The sequence below is a fragment of the Myotis lucifugus genome, unplaced genomic scaffold (assembly GCF_000147115.1).
Source record: "Myotis lucifugus unplaced genomic scaffold, Myoluc2.0 scaffold_451, whole genome shotgun sequence".
Classification (NCBI taxonomy): Eukaryota; Metazoa; Chordata; class Mammalia; order Chiroptera; family Vespertilionidae; genus Myotis; species Myotis lucifugus.
In genome coordinates this window covers 26,620-42,947 of record NW_005871499.1, presented here as the reverse complement: position 1 = coordinate 42,947, position 16,328 = coordinate 26,620, and the positions used below count along the sequence as shown (strand labels likewise).

The 16,328-nt window shown below is 42.2% G+C and overlaps 1 protein-coding gene across 1 annotated transcript in view; it reads right to left on the bottom strand.

Annotated features, from left to right (window-relative positions):
• Positions 1–15,225, bottom strand: part of TM7SF3 (transmembrane 7 superfamily member 3) — a 28,253-nt gene extending 13,028 nt beyond the window's left edge. The window contains exons 1-6 of the mRNA XM_023744350.1: positions 15,214–15,225; positions 10,950–11,262; positions 5,261–5,415; positions 2,364–2,514; positions 830–950; positions 100–136 (exon numbers count right to left, since the gene is read on the bottom strand). Coding sequence (XP_023600118.1) covers positions 100–136; positions 830–950; positions 2,364–2,514; positions 5,261–5,415; positions 10,950–11,262; positions 15,214–15,225 — 789 coding nt within the window. The remainder of the gene's footprint in view (positions 1–99; positions 137–829; positions 951–2,363; positions 2,515–5,260; positions 5,416–10,949; positions 11,263–15,213) is intronic.
• Positions 15,226–16,328: the final 1,103 nt, after the last annotated feature.

Sequence of the window (16,328 nt, the reverse complement as noted above, 5' to 3'; positions counted from 1 at the left end):
AAAATACTGATAGACGGTCATACTGCAACCTCCACCTAGGATCCTGCCCCGTCCTCGTGTCACATGGCGGGAGAATCTGTGCCTCTAAAGTCAACCAACAAAACTGAACATCAATCTCTTGTGGGGGAAGTCCCATCTATAAAAAGGAACCAAAAGCTCAGATTTCAAACTTCTGAAACAATGATTCCAATGTTGGCATTACGAAGAAAAATAACACACTGACAGGCAGAATGGTTATATAACCAGATGTTAATGTCAGTCAGGCCTAGAGTCAAATGCTAGCTTTGCCAGTTGTTAGCTGTACTGGTAAGTAGGCAAGTCACTTACTCTCAAAGACCCTTAGGGAACCTTTTTATAAAATAAGAACAATTGCCCCTTCTTGATAAAAGTGTTAGAATTAAATGATAAAGAACATAGGACACTCAGCACTGTGGATGATGCACAGAGAGCATTCAAATGTTACTCAAATATTAGCTATCCTTATTATTGAACTAGAAACTAATGCAGAGTTTTAATTAAAATAAAAGCCTTACCAAAAAAAAAAGTATATTTCAAGGCTCCAAAAGACTTTCCATATATAGAACTCTTTATGAAAACTAAGATGTACTTCTAAGCTCATAAAAGACATTCAACATCTGGCTCTTCATACACACTGAGGGGGGCAATATTAACTGTAAATGGCAGCTCAAGTATTAGTTACAATGTATGAATTACTTTCATTCAAAAAAACTAAACAATTCCATTTTACTCAAGAGAATGATGACTTTTGAGAGAGTTCATTGAATCTAGTCATACGTGTTCTAAAAGTAATTCTAAGAGGCAGACATACCTTGCATAGCCTAGGTTTGCTGGGGCAAATTTGATAGTTGTTTCAAAGAAATCATACTCCAAGTAAATGTTGGGGTCAATATCTAAATCAAACTCCAAATTACAGCCTCCAGGAATAGGATCTGGATGAAAAATAAGGAAGTCACTCAACACAGAATTTTTTATATATTCAAATAACACTCAGAAAACAGAACTCTACTCTTTCAACTACTTTCCATATATAAGTTAAATACAGAGCTTCTAGTTTTGTACCACCTCATGACTGAGGTTAAGAGGGTAAAATTAACTGAGGTTAAGGGCCCTAGAACAAGGGTCAGCAAATCTCTTCTGTAAAGGATCAGATAGTGCTGATTTTAGGCTTCAAGGGCCGAATGGTCTCTGTGACAATTACTCAACCCTGCCCTCATGGCACGAGAGCAGTCACAGACAACACATAAGTGAGTAAACATGGCTGCATTCCAATAAGACTTTATGTACAAAACGAGCAGCGAACTAGATTTGGCTCAGTCTGTAGTTTGTCAAACTCTGCTCTAGAGTTGAAATGGTCAGAAGAGACAAGAGATTCTTAAGCTGGGATCCAAGAATGGGTTTTAGGGGCTCCATGAACACCCTGAAATTGTATGTTGAAAGTGTCCATTTCCTAGGGAAAGAGGTCTTTATTAGATTTTGGGGACTATGAACCTACAAAAAGAACATAAGAACCCAGGGATGGAGGGGAAAAAACACTGCCAAAGAGGAAAGGAACTCCATGAGTAATAGGGAGAAAGACAGTGTCATATCAATTCTGCAAGAGTCTTTGTGTATACATAAAAAAAGAGTAAAAGACCTCAAAGACCCCCAAGACCATGTATCAGAATGGTATTTGAATATTTAATTAAACACACATTTATGGCATTCCATTTTATTAATAACTAGAGGCCCAGTGCACGAAATTCCAGCACTCTGGGGGGTCCCTCAACCTGGCCTGTGCCCGCTCCCTGTGGGGAGAGGGCCTAAGGTGGCAGTTGGACATCCTTAGTGCTGCCACGGACCTCTCCAACCCACTCCCCACACTGCTTCTAGAGTTAACTTTCTAAGAGATGAAGTGCATCACATCATTCCTCTGCTTAAACACTCTCTATGCTTCCCCAGAACCGATCTCAGAATAGAATGCAAACCTCAAATTATATATAAGGCCCTCACACTCTGCCTCCAGCCACACCCACTATATGCCATTCTCCAAACACTCCATTTTCCTTCAGTGCCCTCCTCTGCCTAGAATAACCAACCGAAGTGTTAAGGACTGTGTCTTGCCCTTTTGTTACTGCTTTTCCAAGGACTCCTTAAATGTTTTTCCAATGAATAAATGTATTCTCCTAGTTCCTTCCAGGACTTTCAACATCATGACAATTCTCTGGCTCCCTTGCTATTAAAACCTTTCTGGTTAAATATATTGTACTTACAATAAACACTTTTAATAAGATTACAGTTTTCCCTAAATATTCAGGAATAAGTCCCATAACAGTAGTAGAAGTCGAAGACAGAAAGGTTACCACCTCTTTCTGAGTAGGAGAGTGGAATGGCCATATTTTGGACAGGCTCAGCATCTGAAGTCTCCAAATACCAAAAGCACATACTCTGCTCTGGTCTAAGAATGAAAACCAGTCCTTTGTCAGTGCCTGTTCCCGAGGTGCTGGGAAGGAGAGTCTGCAATAAGGAAGAAAAGAGTCATTGTGAATAGGGAGTTGAGCAAAATATTAAAATTCCAGAGTTTGCCAAAACGGTTTGGCTCAGTGGATAGAGCGTCGGCCTGCGGACTGAAAGGTCCCAGGTTCGATTCCGGTCAAGGGCATGTACCTGGGTTGCAGGCACGTCCCCAGTAGGGGGTGTGCAGGAGGCAGCTGATCGATGTTTCTCTCTCATCGATGTTTCTAACTCTCTATCTCTCTCCCTTCCTCTCTGTGGAAAATGAATAAAATATATTTTAAAAAAATAAATAAATAAAATAAAATAAAATTCCAGAGTTGATCTACTATGCATGTCCTATTCCAAATCTTCCCCAAACAGAACGGAATCAAAACAGACCTTCCTTAGAAAATTAAAGGGCTCTTTTCACCTCTATGTGCATTTGCCCACACATACACATGGCAGAACTATTTAAAATACATGATCTTTGATCAGATGCAATAAAATTCCCAAGCGTTTCTATCCCCCAAATTAAGATGTACTAGGTCAGGTACTAACACTACTGTTGAATGATGAAACTAAAATAATTTCATCACAAGTTTGATATCCTTTATTCAGGGGAAAACAACCCACGGGCTAAGGGAGTGCATGCCTGACATGCTGTGGAATATTGTTTCTGAGGGATTTGGGGCGAGAGCGAGCTCTATAGAGCGTTAGAAACAGCAATGCAGAAACAGGGCAGGATGGGCTAGGAGGTCGGGAAGTTCTTAAGATACCAGCAAGTCCTATTTGCAGGGTAATGTAAGCTAGCTGAAACCGAGTGGGAGGACTGTGATTGGCATATGTTAGGTTTCCTTGACAGGTTTTTCCATAACTGCAGACTGACTGGCAGGTTGATTTTTCCATAAGTGATAGGTGGGCTTCAATTTGACAATCATAAGGGAGAATGACCCAAATACTAATTGACAAACTACAGAATCGACAGTTTCAAAGAACCAGCTGCCATGATGAGCCTAAAAATCTTGAGTGCTATACTTCGTCAGGAAGGGCAGAGGACACAGAAACAATTCTCTCCCCACAGACCTCTCACTTCCAGAGCTACATGCAGTCTGGTCATCCTCTCAGTAGTACAGACACGGTGAGAACTAAAGGCAGCACCATGAAGGAACATTGTTATAATTAAAGATAACGAAGATCCTTCCTGCAGGGAACTGAGTTGGAGGACTGTGACTGGCATATGTTGTTCATTCGGGCTACATCCCTTTATCCGAGCTCTGTTTCCTCAGAGGTAAAAACAGGCACTGTAACTACTTTGTTGAGCTGTTGTGAGAATTAAATTAATTATATGGAAAACCAGGCACAGGGGTTCCTAACTGGGAGCCCCAGAGGCCCAGAAAGTTTCCTGAAGTCCCCATGAAATCACGCATATGTATCTATACGTTCTGCCGGGTAGAGAGTCCATCAATTTCAGCAGATTCAAAGTCTATGGCCCCAGGAGCTAAGACTACCAGCCTAGCACACAGTAGGCATGCAATGAATATAAATGCCTTTTTCTTCTCTGCCCTTTCTCTTCCTTCAAATGTTGTCTGTGTAGTAAGTGCCATTTTACTATGTCTCCTATGTAAGGGCCTGAATAGGGAGATTCCTTCTGAATACAGTGCCAGAAAAAAACTTGGCTTCTTCTGAGTAATTGGCATGCTCTTCCTCCTAAGAAAGTTAGGAAATTTAACATGATTTGATTTTTGCTCTGGCTGCCATGAACTAAAGCAAAGTCAGCATAAATGGGTCACAGGCACTGTCATCTCTTGCAATTAACAATGTATTCCTTCTTGTTTTCCATGATCAAACTCTTCCATTTCTAGTCGACTAAACTACCACACACAGGCATGTAACTTCAAAACCTTCATGACAGAAGCAGGATGTCAGGATAGAAATATACAAAAGACTTCGTTTGAGCGATTATATGACCAATGCCTATAAAATATATATGAACTGGACTAAAAGAGCTTTAACAAAATCTAGGGTATTAGAATATAGGCTGAGGACAAACAGAAAACACAAGATACATAGTGGAATTTATTTGTCTAAAGAGTCATATAGGCTAAATAGAAATAGATTTGTAAAAGGTTAACATAATGGCAGGTCCTTAATAGCTTAGGCTAAGCCAGGGCATTTGAAAAACTTCCCAAAGCTGAGGCTGAGGTTAAAGGGTTTAGTGATGATTTCTGCAAGAGTTCTGAATGCTGCTAGAAGATTAACTCAGTGTTAGGATATTTTTGTTTCCAAGAGGCGTCAAAGAATAAAGCTGATCCTACAGGGTCTTATTAAACATATATATCTTAGTCATATTCAACACCACATTAAATGGCTAAACAGAAATGGAAACCCATTAAAATGTATTCACAGGTAAAAATCATCAAGGACCCAGGAGAGTAAGGGGGAGAGGGGGGGAAGTGGGAAATCATGAGGAAAGCTTTAACTACATTCAGACAGGAAACACTGGCATAGCTCACCCTTCCCCCGAACTCAGCACTCTATCACCTCCTCATTAAGTCAGAGGTCACCACATTCAAGGAAGGCCTGAGACATTCACCTCTTAGCTGGTCTAAACCACTAATTTGACAGAAACCAACTTTGATTTTTTTTTAAAAAAGTTTAAGACGTAAAGTTAAACATAAAGAGGCATCCAATAATTCTGGTGCTTTTGCTAAATATAAGGACACAAACTGCAGAAACAGTTTTTACAGAAATAATCCTTTGTACTTACCTTAGAAAAAGAAATGGTTGTATTCTGATACAGTGAGTGTATTTGGAAAATAAGAAAAGTCACATTGCTGGAAATATTACGCAAAATAGCTTCCTCTGGAAGGGGTCTGTTGAGCTTGAAGTATCTAAATTTCCCCACAGAAAATTCAATAAGACCTACAACAAGAGAAACGTTTCATTATAATATATGAACCTCTAATATCAGTTTGTAGAAATCACATATATAAACACAGACACTAATTTAATCCTCAGAAAGAAAAACTGGTTAATAAATTTTATTACTGCCCCTATTTCACTGATGAGAATTAAGCTTAAAGAGGTGAAGCAGCTCACCAGGGTGACTTGGCTAGTGAGTGGCAGAACTAAGAACTAAAGTGGGAAAAAGGTATTTCAAAAGATGAGAAAAATTCTTAAAGTGGCTGAGGATGCTTAAGGTGCCTGGCTCCCAGAGCCCAGAAAAAAACCCCATCTGGTAGCAACCACAACAATTCTATTCTGAACAGAGCCCCTGAATTTAAGAATTAACAACCCTAAGGAGCTACTGACAACTGTGAATGCACTGGTATTAAAGAACAGTAGGAACTAAGAATTCTGAAGTCACCCTGGAGACACGGAGGTGGCTACAATTTTATCCCACCATATACGAGCTGTGTGATCTTAGGCAAGTTTCTCAATTCTCTTTTTTTTTAAATATATTTTATTGAATTTTTACAGAGAGGAAGGGAGAAGGATAGAGAGTTAGAAACATCGATTCAGCTGCCTCCTGCACACTCCCTACTGGGTATGTGCCAACAACCAAGGTACATGCCCTTGACCGGAATCGAACCTGGGACCCTTGAGTCCGCAGGCCAACGCTCTATCCACTGAGCCAAACCAGTTAGGGCTCTCAGTTCTCTTAAACCTCAATTTCTTCATCTGTCAAATAGGACTGTATTACCTAGCTTGCAAAAGAAGGTGCCATCAGCACGGGCAAAAATGTCATTTGAACGCCCACCTCAGATACTTACTTTATGAACCACGGGTATTCTGGAAAAATGAGCTTTTTGTTTAAGGACCAAGTTCAGAGTCTACATAAAAGACAGGTTGTAACAACAGTTTTCCAACACCTCATCTAGGCCTTTCCCATCCATTTCTGGTTGTGTTTATTAACTCACTCACTCTACCCATGGTTCTCTGTGTATCTTTCTCCTAGCTGCATACCAGTTCTTTCTTTGTCCAAGCTAATTCTCAAATAACCCACTAAATAGGTAAAACAGGGTAAAGATAAATCACAAATAAGAAATACTTGGAGAACGGAAGCGTTCATTGCTTTAAAAGAGAGTAAGGAAAGATAGGACCAAAGAAATTAAAATACATTATTAAACAACTAGTAACCTGAAAAAATAAGTAGGGGTATTAAACATAGGTATCCCTGGGAATATATTTTAAGTGATTTCTCTTTACACATTTCATTGTTTATAAAATTTCTACAGTGATGGTGAGGTATTCTTTTCAGAAAGAAACTTTAATGGCACTCAAAACACAGCTTCTACCTCAACTCTTCATCTGAAATTTATAAAACAAGAGCACCATAAGGATTCCCGGTCAGGGCACATGCTCAGGTTGCAGGCTCCATCCCCAGTAGAGGCCACGCAGGAGGCAGCCAAAGGACATTTCTCTCTCATTGATGATGCTTCTATCTCTCTATCCCTCTCCCTTCCTCTCTCCCTAAAATCAATAAAAACATACTTTAAAAAAAAAGATTGTTGTATAGTTTTCTCTGTAATGGTCTTCACATATCCCATTATAATTATCCCTAAATATTTCATGTTTCTTGATACTATTGTTAATTTACTTTTTCTTTTAAATTTCAATTTCTAGTTGACTCTTCACCAATATGCCTTTTTAAATAAAGTTTTCCAGCTGATTTCTAATGGTCAGCCAGGTTTGAGAACTCCTAACTCAATGTTGGATGAGTTAGGGCAGGATAAGTATATTTTCCCTATTCTTAGTTATCGTTGACCTAACTTCTGTGTGAAAATCCTTTGGCAGTGTTACCCCTGCAGTCTGATAGCCATTTCACCATTTTTACAGAAGATTGCGTATTAACAAAATCAGTTATGGTATGACTCCTGGCTATACAGGGCTTTGTCATGTTTGACATTCCAACGCCTAGTACAGTAGTGGTCACCTAGTTGGCACATAGTAACTGTTTAGTAAATGACAATTCAAGTTTGTCACCTCAGGGAAGTAATTTCTTTTTTCAGGGCCTCAGTTCCCTCATGGTAAAATGGAGGTAACTGTGCTACATAAATCACTTGGCTGCTGAAATTCTCAAATAAATGGGGAAATTTTTGTAAACAGTCCAATACTATACAATAAAGTATTATGATTAACTTCCATGAGCTTTCCAGTGTTTCAGAGGCCCATCTTATTTAATTTTTTAAGTCAGGCATTCAGAAAGGTCCTACAAATGAAGGCGTGGGAAGAAGAGGACTAACAGGTATACTAATAAATGCTTGGCACACCCATCAAAAACATCAAGGGGAGAAGGAGACTTCCTTAAAGTGACAAGGAAAAACCCTGAAAACCAAGACAACTTGAACAGTACAGTCTAGCAGAATCTGCATTTAACTTCTACACATAAAAGCACACATGGCAAATAAAGGCATATAACCAAAATATATCCCGAAGAAGTTAACAGGAACTTAATTCACCTCTAAGCCATCTGGGAAGGGATTCGTGAGAAACATTTTATGAGGCATAATTAGGTCTTATGACTTTGGGTGTGGGAGGGAAACAGTACATCAAGTGATATAACAGAGCACATGGCCAACATGGAGACAGAGCCTTATGCTGTCTGTAGCTCGCCTCTAAAAAGAAGTGCCTGTTTTTTCTGCCAAAAATATTTTTTTTCCATCTGACCCATATAACAGGGGACTCTTTTCTATTTTTCCTACTCCTCATTCCTACGCAGTCACTTTTTCTTTCCAAGAATTCTATTCCACCAAGAGCTACCCAATTCCTTTTCTTTCCCAATCAAATCCTAAACTTGCAAACTTAAAATTGTTCAACTCTTCCTTTTTACTATTTTACTAAAATTGACCTGTGTTTTACTAAAATGAAAGCATTGTTTGTGCTTTCATACAACAACCAAATTCTAGGAGAGATTTGTGAAAGCTGTCTTCATAATTCTCTTCAGATTAAATATTAAAAACAAAAGCAGTTAATTTAGCTACTTGAACTGGTCAACATGCAACAGCCCCTCCCAATTTCTCATTTATTTATTTATTATTTTTTAAAATATATTTATTGATTTTAGAGAGGAAGTGAGAGGGACAGAGAGAAACATCAATGATGAGAAAGAATCATTGATGGGCTGCCTCCTGCATGCCCTACACTGGGGATCAAGCCCACAACCCGGGCACGTACCCTGACCGGGAATCAAACCATGACCTCCTGGTTCATAGGTCAAAGCTCAACCACTGAGCCATGTCGGCGGAGCCCAATTTCTCATTTATGTCTTATGTGTTTTCATTAGCACTAAAAGCTGAAAGGAAACACAAAATGTGCATATTACTCTTCACATACTTTTTTTAAAAAAAATATATGTTTTTATTGATTTTTTTAGAAAGAGAGGAAGGGAGAGGGAGGAACATTGATTGGTTGCCTGCTGCATGCCTCCTACTGGGGATCAAGCCTGCAACCCTGTGACCTCTTGATGCATGGGATGTGCTTAACCAACTGAGCCACACCAGCCAGGGCATCTTTCACACCCTTTCAAGAGAAAGAGACCACTTGCAACTAACTTCAAAAATGGCCTGCTACCTTACTTATGGCATTATCATTAGCACAAATATTAGGAAGTTCAAACGACATTGTGCTCACCTCCAATTACTATGTAATTCTATGTAAGTTAATGGATGTGAAACAAACAATAACAAAAGACATTAAAGGCAGCAGAGAACTGGAACTTCGAGACAAGGGAACACTGTTTAAACGTGTGGTGCACCTCTTGTGCCCTGCTGGCCACAGAAAGCACCTTCCTCATTCTAGAAACTTGATCTGCCACCTTCAAAGATTTATTTGGCTTTTGAGCCACTACCCCTGTGGTGCAAGTTAGCTTTTCCTGGGAAAGATGGGTAAATCCTCCTAAATTACAGCAGTTGCTTAATTCCTTCAGTTTGTCTAGTTATCAGAGTCCTCAAATCGAAACAAATGAGGAGACTGCAAGTCTTGAACTAAGTCTTTGCTAATTTTTTAAAAAAATATTTTATTGCATTTTTACAGAGAGGAAGGGAGAGGGATAGAGTTAGAAACATCGATCAGCTGCCTCCTGCACGCCCCCTACTGGGGATGTTCCCGCAGCCAAGGTACATGCCCTTGACGGGAAACGAACCTGGGACCCTTGAGTCTGAAAGCCGACACTCTGCCAAACCGGTTAGGGCAGTCTTTGTTCATTTCTATCTGCCTGATGTGGAGAACATCAGCTTGTTTTAGTTTTATTAATGTTTACCCATAGATGTTTTCCCATTGAATTTTAGAGAGCGTGGAAGGGAGGGGGGGGAGACAGAGAGAGAAACATCAATGTAAGAGAGACACATAGATTGACTGCCTCCCACAGGTGCCCCCAACCAGAGCCAGGGATTGAGCCTGCAACCTTAGTACATGCCCTTGGCCAGAATCCAACCCGGGACCCTTCAGTCCATGGGCAGAGGCTCTATTCATGAACCAAACCGACTTGGGCACATCAGCTTTAATTATCACTCAGCAGTTAAGTTCCCACATGTTGTCCTGTCATGTGGGAAAATATCCTCGGGTGAGGATTAAAAACAAAAAAATAACACACTGCCATGAAAAAGCACCTGGCACATTCTGCATTGCAGTGAATGTAGTGCCCCATAAAAAAAAAAAAAAAAGGCTTATTTTTTCTTTTCCTGCAAAAATAGAACTTGCCCTTTTCAGCTCTGGCCTTAAGTCCTATGCAAAGATTCTAGAACTCAGTTTGCACAAGAGCTTTTCAAAGATAAGTATTTAGGAGCACAATCACATTATTCAGAAAATATAATGTTTCAGAACTGTAAGTAGTCTCTTAATGCTCCAAGCAAAACTAAGAATGCGCCTAACCTCACGGGAAAAGCACGTGATTATCAGCCTGGCACAGTTAGTGCTATTCACAGCGTGTATGTTAACAAACCACGAATTACTTATAAAACCCATTCAGCCAAGCACATGACCTACGATCTAAAGCCCGATCGGAGTCCGCTTTTCCTGTCAACTCCGTCGAGCTCACCAATTGGCAAAGCATCTCCACTGGGAAGTAAAAACCCTGCGCGGTCCGCGGGGCCGTTGCTCGCAGCGCCCTCGGTTCTGCACGCCTGACGGTCCCCGCGGCTCAGCCACGCCACTCGGGAGCCAAGAGGTGCTTTCAAGTGTCAAATGAAACCCACAAACATGGCTGCTCCCCTCCCGAGGGGGACAGGAATGTGTGTGAACAAGAGAGTTACGCATCTCTTCCCACTTCCACAGCCGGAGTGAGGACGCCTCCTTCGCAAAGGGAATGTCCTTCTGCACGAAGGACCCTGACCCCTTCCTGCCGGTTCCGAACGCGCCGCCTCGGCCGCGGGGCGCACAGACCCTGGGGTGGACCTCGACCTTGCAAGAAATGCAAAGGCCCCTTGTGGTGCAGAAGGGAGGCGCCCCGACCTTACCCACGCTGGCGTTCCCGACGGTCTCGGCGCCACCGGCCACCCCGGGCTGCGATGCCAGCGCCGCCAGCGCCATCAGCCGAAGGAGCCCCCGAGCCGCCCGGGCCCGGCGCCGCCAGAGCCGATGTCGACGTCGGAGAGCGGCGCGCTCGGGGCCCCGGGGCCTCGCCCTCGCCACCCGGGGCCGCTCGCGCTCGGCGCCATCGCCCGCCAGGTGCTCGCGCTGCACACCAGCCAGGGCCGCGGGGCTGGCCAGCAACCACGGCCGCACTCGCCCGCCGCAGCCAGAGGTTCCCTCTGAAGGCGATCGCCCCCGCTGCCGCCGGGCACCCCGTCTCCGTCCCGCCCCTTGACGTCACTGCTCCGTAGCCCCGGGCGGGGGCGACGGAGGGAGGTTTCCAGGGGGGAGTGCGCCGCCCAGTGGCGCGAGGCGGCCTCGCAGCCGGCGGCGTTCCCAGGATCTCCGCCCGGGGCCAGGGGAGACCCCAGGAAGTTATGTGATGTAACCTGCACTTCTCCCTTTTTTATCTCTCCCATTTACGAAAACCACCGTTACAGTAAAAATAACTGTGCTGCGGCCTAACGTTTCGAGGCTCCTGTCCCCGACCTTAACGGTCTTTTGCAAAAAGAAAATAAAAAGGAGGAATCGGGTGCTCAAAACGCAAAAATAATTCCCTCTTCCCCAGTCCCTCCCCGCTTGCAATCGCCTTAGCGGCGCAGACGGATGTCAGTATAAAAATGAGGGGGCCATGCTGTTTCTGTAGCGGTTACTGCGCTGGTAATGAGCACCGTATTTTAAAATAAAGTTCCGTTTTCTCTAAGCAAAATGTCCTGGAAGACTCAAGACCTTCATCTGAACTTCCTCTCGCAGATCTCATACCTGAGTGGTGCTGTTTTTAAAGGGCAGGAGTCCATGTGACAGGTGGCTCGCGTGTGGAACTGGATTTACAGACAAAGTTATTTGGGGAAGATTGCCCTGCTTTCCTTTTCCTGCCGCTAAAAATTTTCATTTATATATTTTAATGAGCAACTATCTTGAAAATTACGTATGTATGTACTTAATCCACCACTAAGCTAAAACTCCATAGCAAACACCGTATGTTCTCTATCTGCCTGATCTAAATTTTCACACCTTGGTAGCACTGTCTATTCCCTAGGATATTTGTTCACTCTCCCACATGCCCCCCCCCCCCCCCATTCCTGTAACTGTCAGGAGATGGAATCCCAGGAAGATGACAGGAGCTATGATGATAAGGGTAGCATTTTGAACCAGCGATGGATTACACAATAAATTGGTGTTCTGATAGTGGGGAAAGAGGCTTAAAACTCCCACACTGTTAAAATTCAATCCCAAAGTAATATGTACATCATAACAGCTACAAGAAATACGTTTGTTTGTTTGTTTGTTTGTTTGTTTTAAGAAAACTGATCTCAGAATGGTTTCTCTCTTTTTTTAATTTTAAGAATTTATTTAAGCAAAATCATTTGGAATCTGGGAGGGTTCAGGGGAGGAACTTTGTAAAAAAAGAAAGCGAAGAAGGAAACCATAAGGGAAAGATTGGTAGGTCTGGCTATTTAAAAATTTAAATTTCATGAAAGTTAAAAAAAACACCCTAAACAATATGTAAAGTCAAGCTGACAAAAAAAGATAAAAATTAGCAAAGGACATGAATAGCAAATTTCACACACAAACAAAGAAAGAAATATAAGTGGCTAATAAAAACATGAAAGAAGTTCAAACTCACTAGTAAAAAAAATCAAATTAAGGAAATAAGCTGTAAATATTTTAAAAGAATGAGAACATTCAGTATGGATGAAAGAGCTGAGAAGCAGACATTCTACCATAGGACTAGAAGGAGTGTAACTTGAAACAACTTTTTATAGCATAATCTGCATCCAAAATCTTTAAAATATTCATAGCTTTGATATAATTCCACTTTTAGATTTAAGCCTATAAATATGTACCAAAAATTAGATGTTTAAAATTAGTGTACAAAACTGTTCATTAAGATGTTATTTACAGCAGAGAAAAAAAACAAAAACAACCTAAATGCCCAACAATAAGGAATTAATTAAATAACCTGTGATACATGCAGATAATAAAATACTGTGTAGCCCTTCAACAATCATGTTTCAAAGGCAACTGATTGGGAAGTGTTTATGAAAAGGCAAGTTACAAAGTAATAAATATATATAGTATAAGCCTTATTTGTTTTCATTTAAATGTGCATTCATGCTTATATTCATTAAAGAGAGGTTGAAAAATATGTCAAAATGTTAAAAATTGTAAAGGTGATTGGATTAAGAATTATTTTCTTTGCACATGTCTGTTCTTTGTAAAAAAAATTACTTTGAACATGTATTGTTTTTGAATAAGAAAGTACTTTTGAGAAGATATGTATAGTTTTAAAAGTTTTCTTATAAAAGCATTCAGGATAAGAGCCCATTTTCCTGAGTATTACACCATATAGCTCTTCATATAGTATTTCATCATATAGCTCTATCTGTTCGGGTTCTGCTGCAACTAAACTCAAACTCTTCTATGCTGGCCACACTGCATTAACTGCAGTTCCCTGAACTAACCCTACTCTCTCTCCTCTATTCCTCCGCATTGCAGTGCCCCATGCCTGCAGAGGATAGCTGATGACAGATACATATCAACAGTAATAAGAGGGTCTCATTCTCTTGGCTCTGAAATACTGTGACAGCCTGGGAGGATGATTGCTGGGCCCCTTACTCAGTTCCAGTGGAGACCTGAGCAAGTGGGCTCAGCAGCTTGGCAGATGAGTTTGTTATTTCTATGAATTTAAAGGAAACTTGAAAACTGAGAAGATTCCCTAATCCAAGATATACTAGTAGATAACTACAGTCTTAAAATCTGCTTAAGGGCTAGAAAAGAGAGGAAGGAAGGAAGGAAGGAAGGAAGGAAGGGAGAGAGAGGGAGGGAGGGAGGGAGGGAGGGAGGAGTGGGAACTCAAGACATCTTGGACAGAGATGACAGCAGGGATCCAGGGGTAAGGCAGGAAAAGACCGCTATGAAACTTGCCCATTTAGCCTATTCCACTCTATTCGCTCTGTATTTTTAAACTCATGTTCTTCTTGTGGGTAGCAACTTACATTACTTTGTTTTTATTACATTCAATAAATGTTTATTTCGTAACTGTTATATGGAAATCATTATGATGGGCAGTTCATTCATTCAGCCCATAAATATACTATTCAATGGTTTCTATGTGCCAGGCTACAAGCTTGGTGCTAGTTATTGGAAATATGGAAACAATTAAAATATGTTACCTGCCCCCAAGTATTTCATGGTGCTGAGTGAATCAGAGTAATGTATGACTTACACCTCAGTACGCTAAGTGCAATAATAGATGTACTAGAAGGAACAATTGTGATGAAGATTGGGAGCAATTAACTAGAGTTTGAGAGAAAGTCTTACAAAGAAGGAGATATTTAAAATACAGTTTGAAAGTTGAGAGACCAGTCAACAAAGGGACAAAATGGAGGTAAGGATGGAAGTGTGGGCGTTTCATACAAGGAAGAGGGAATTATATGTACCTTATACAGTGTGCTCAGAAGTGTGAAACGGTAGAGCATAGTTAGGGATTGCAAGGAGTCTAAGGAAATACGCAAACACCAAGCATATGCTTATTTGTATTTCAGCCAAAAGACAGTGAACCTGGAAAAGCAGTCAGAGATGGCTGGACATGAACCTGAGGTCTCTGTGGAGCTACTGAAAGCCTGCTAGAAAGATAATGAATGGCAGAACAAAAGCTGTGTCATAACATGAGTGGTCATGAAATGGCTGCTCTACCCCAGGCACCTCAGTCCTTTTCAATCAGGTTACAAAACTTAGTATGCTCCTTTAGTGGGTTTTCTCATTCATTCCTTTATATCCAAGCAGTCATCAATCCATGTTAATTTTTCCTTCAAAAATAGCCTTTCTTGCCCGGCCAGTGTGGCTCAGTGGTTGAGCGTCAACCTATGAACCTGGAGGTCACGGTTCGGTTCCCAATCAGGGCACATGCCTGGGTTTCGGGCTCAGTCCCAGTAGGGGACATGCAGGAGGCAGCTGATCGATGGTTCTCTCTCATCATTGATGTTTCTGTATCTCTCTCCCTCTCCCTTCCTCTCTGAAATCAATAAAAATATTTTTTTAAATAGCCTTTCTTCTCTTATCAGGGTCAATACCTACACATTCTTGGATAACTGCAAAACCCTCCTGGTGAGTCTAGCTTATTTGTGTTTGCAAACCTAGACATACTTCCTGGTACATGGCAGGCAATCAATAAATAAGGTACATGCTCAACTGGGGGTGGGAGGAAAACATCACCAATTACCCCAAATTACAGGTAAAACAAACTGGAGTTATCTCTCATTAATTCCAGTATGGGGGCAGGTGCCTCACCAAAGGTTCTGAATAAGGTCCCAACAGGGACCTAATATTATTAATACTAGGGGCCCAGGGCACAAATTTGTGCACCTTGAAAGGAACTGTGGGCTGTGAGGCTGTGGTAGGCACAGGGGCAGGTCTCGGCCCATCCTCCATGCCCCCACCCGGCCCCTCCCTCTGCAGCCTCCAGTCCCCTGTCTGCCAGCAGCCCCTCTCCCACCACTGCTCCCATGCACTGCTGGTGCAGAGCTATTGGGGTTGGCACCAGCAGCGGGTGCGAGTGGGGCCGGCGCCATTAGCAGGTGTAAGCTGCGGCTGCTGCCCTGATTGCCCCTCAGGAGCAGGAGGAGGTGGAGAAGCCCCCAAGGGCAATCAGGGCTGGCAGCCACCCGCTGATGGTGCCAAGCGATTGGAACTGGCCTGGGCACCGGCAGCAGGTGCCAGTGGGGCCAGTGCTGGCAGCAGGTGCGAGTGCCGGGCGGGACCAAGGTGCACAGGAGCAAAGAATCTTCAGTAACCACCAGAGGCTCACCCTGATGACAGCAACAGGCCACCTGCTCCACTATCCTGCCATGGCTGACGCCCACCATGTCCCATACATGCTCCCTGGTGGTCAGTGCATGTCATAGTGACTGGTTGTTCGGTTGTTCTGGTTGTTCCACCGATCGGTCTATTTGCATATTAGCCTTTTATTATATAGGATTATTTGGGAATGAGAGAGGAGGTGAAGCAGAAGTGGAGCTTCCCAGTTAGCTTCCTAGTTTGGGGTCCTAGTAGATCCAAAAAGCTAAATTCTCCATGGACAGTTTCCCTCATTTTCCCCCTATCCCAGGAGGATAATCGGAGATAGCCTGAGAAAGAGAATGAGTCTGTTTCAAGTCCACAAACCAGTCATTGGCTGATTCCAGGCAATTTTCTTTCCCACTATCCCCAGGCTAACTTCCCTTAATACCAAGTTTATACTGTCCCTCATCCCCCTTAAACTC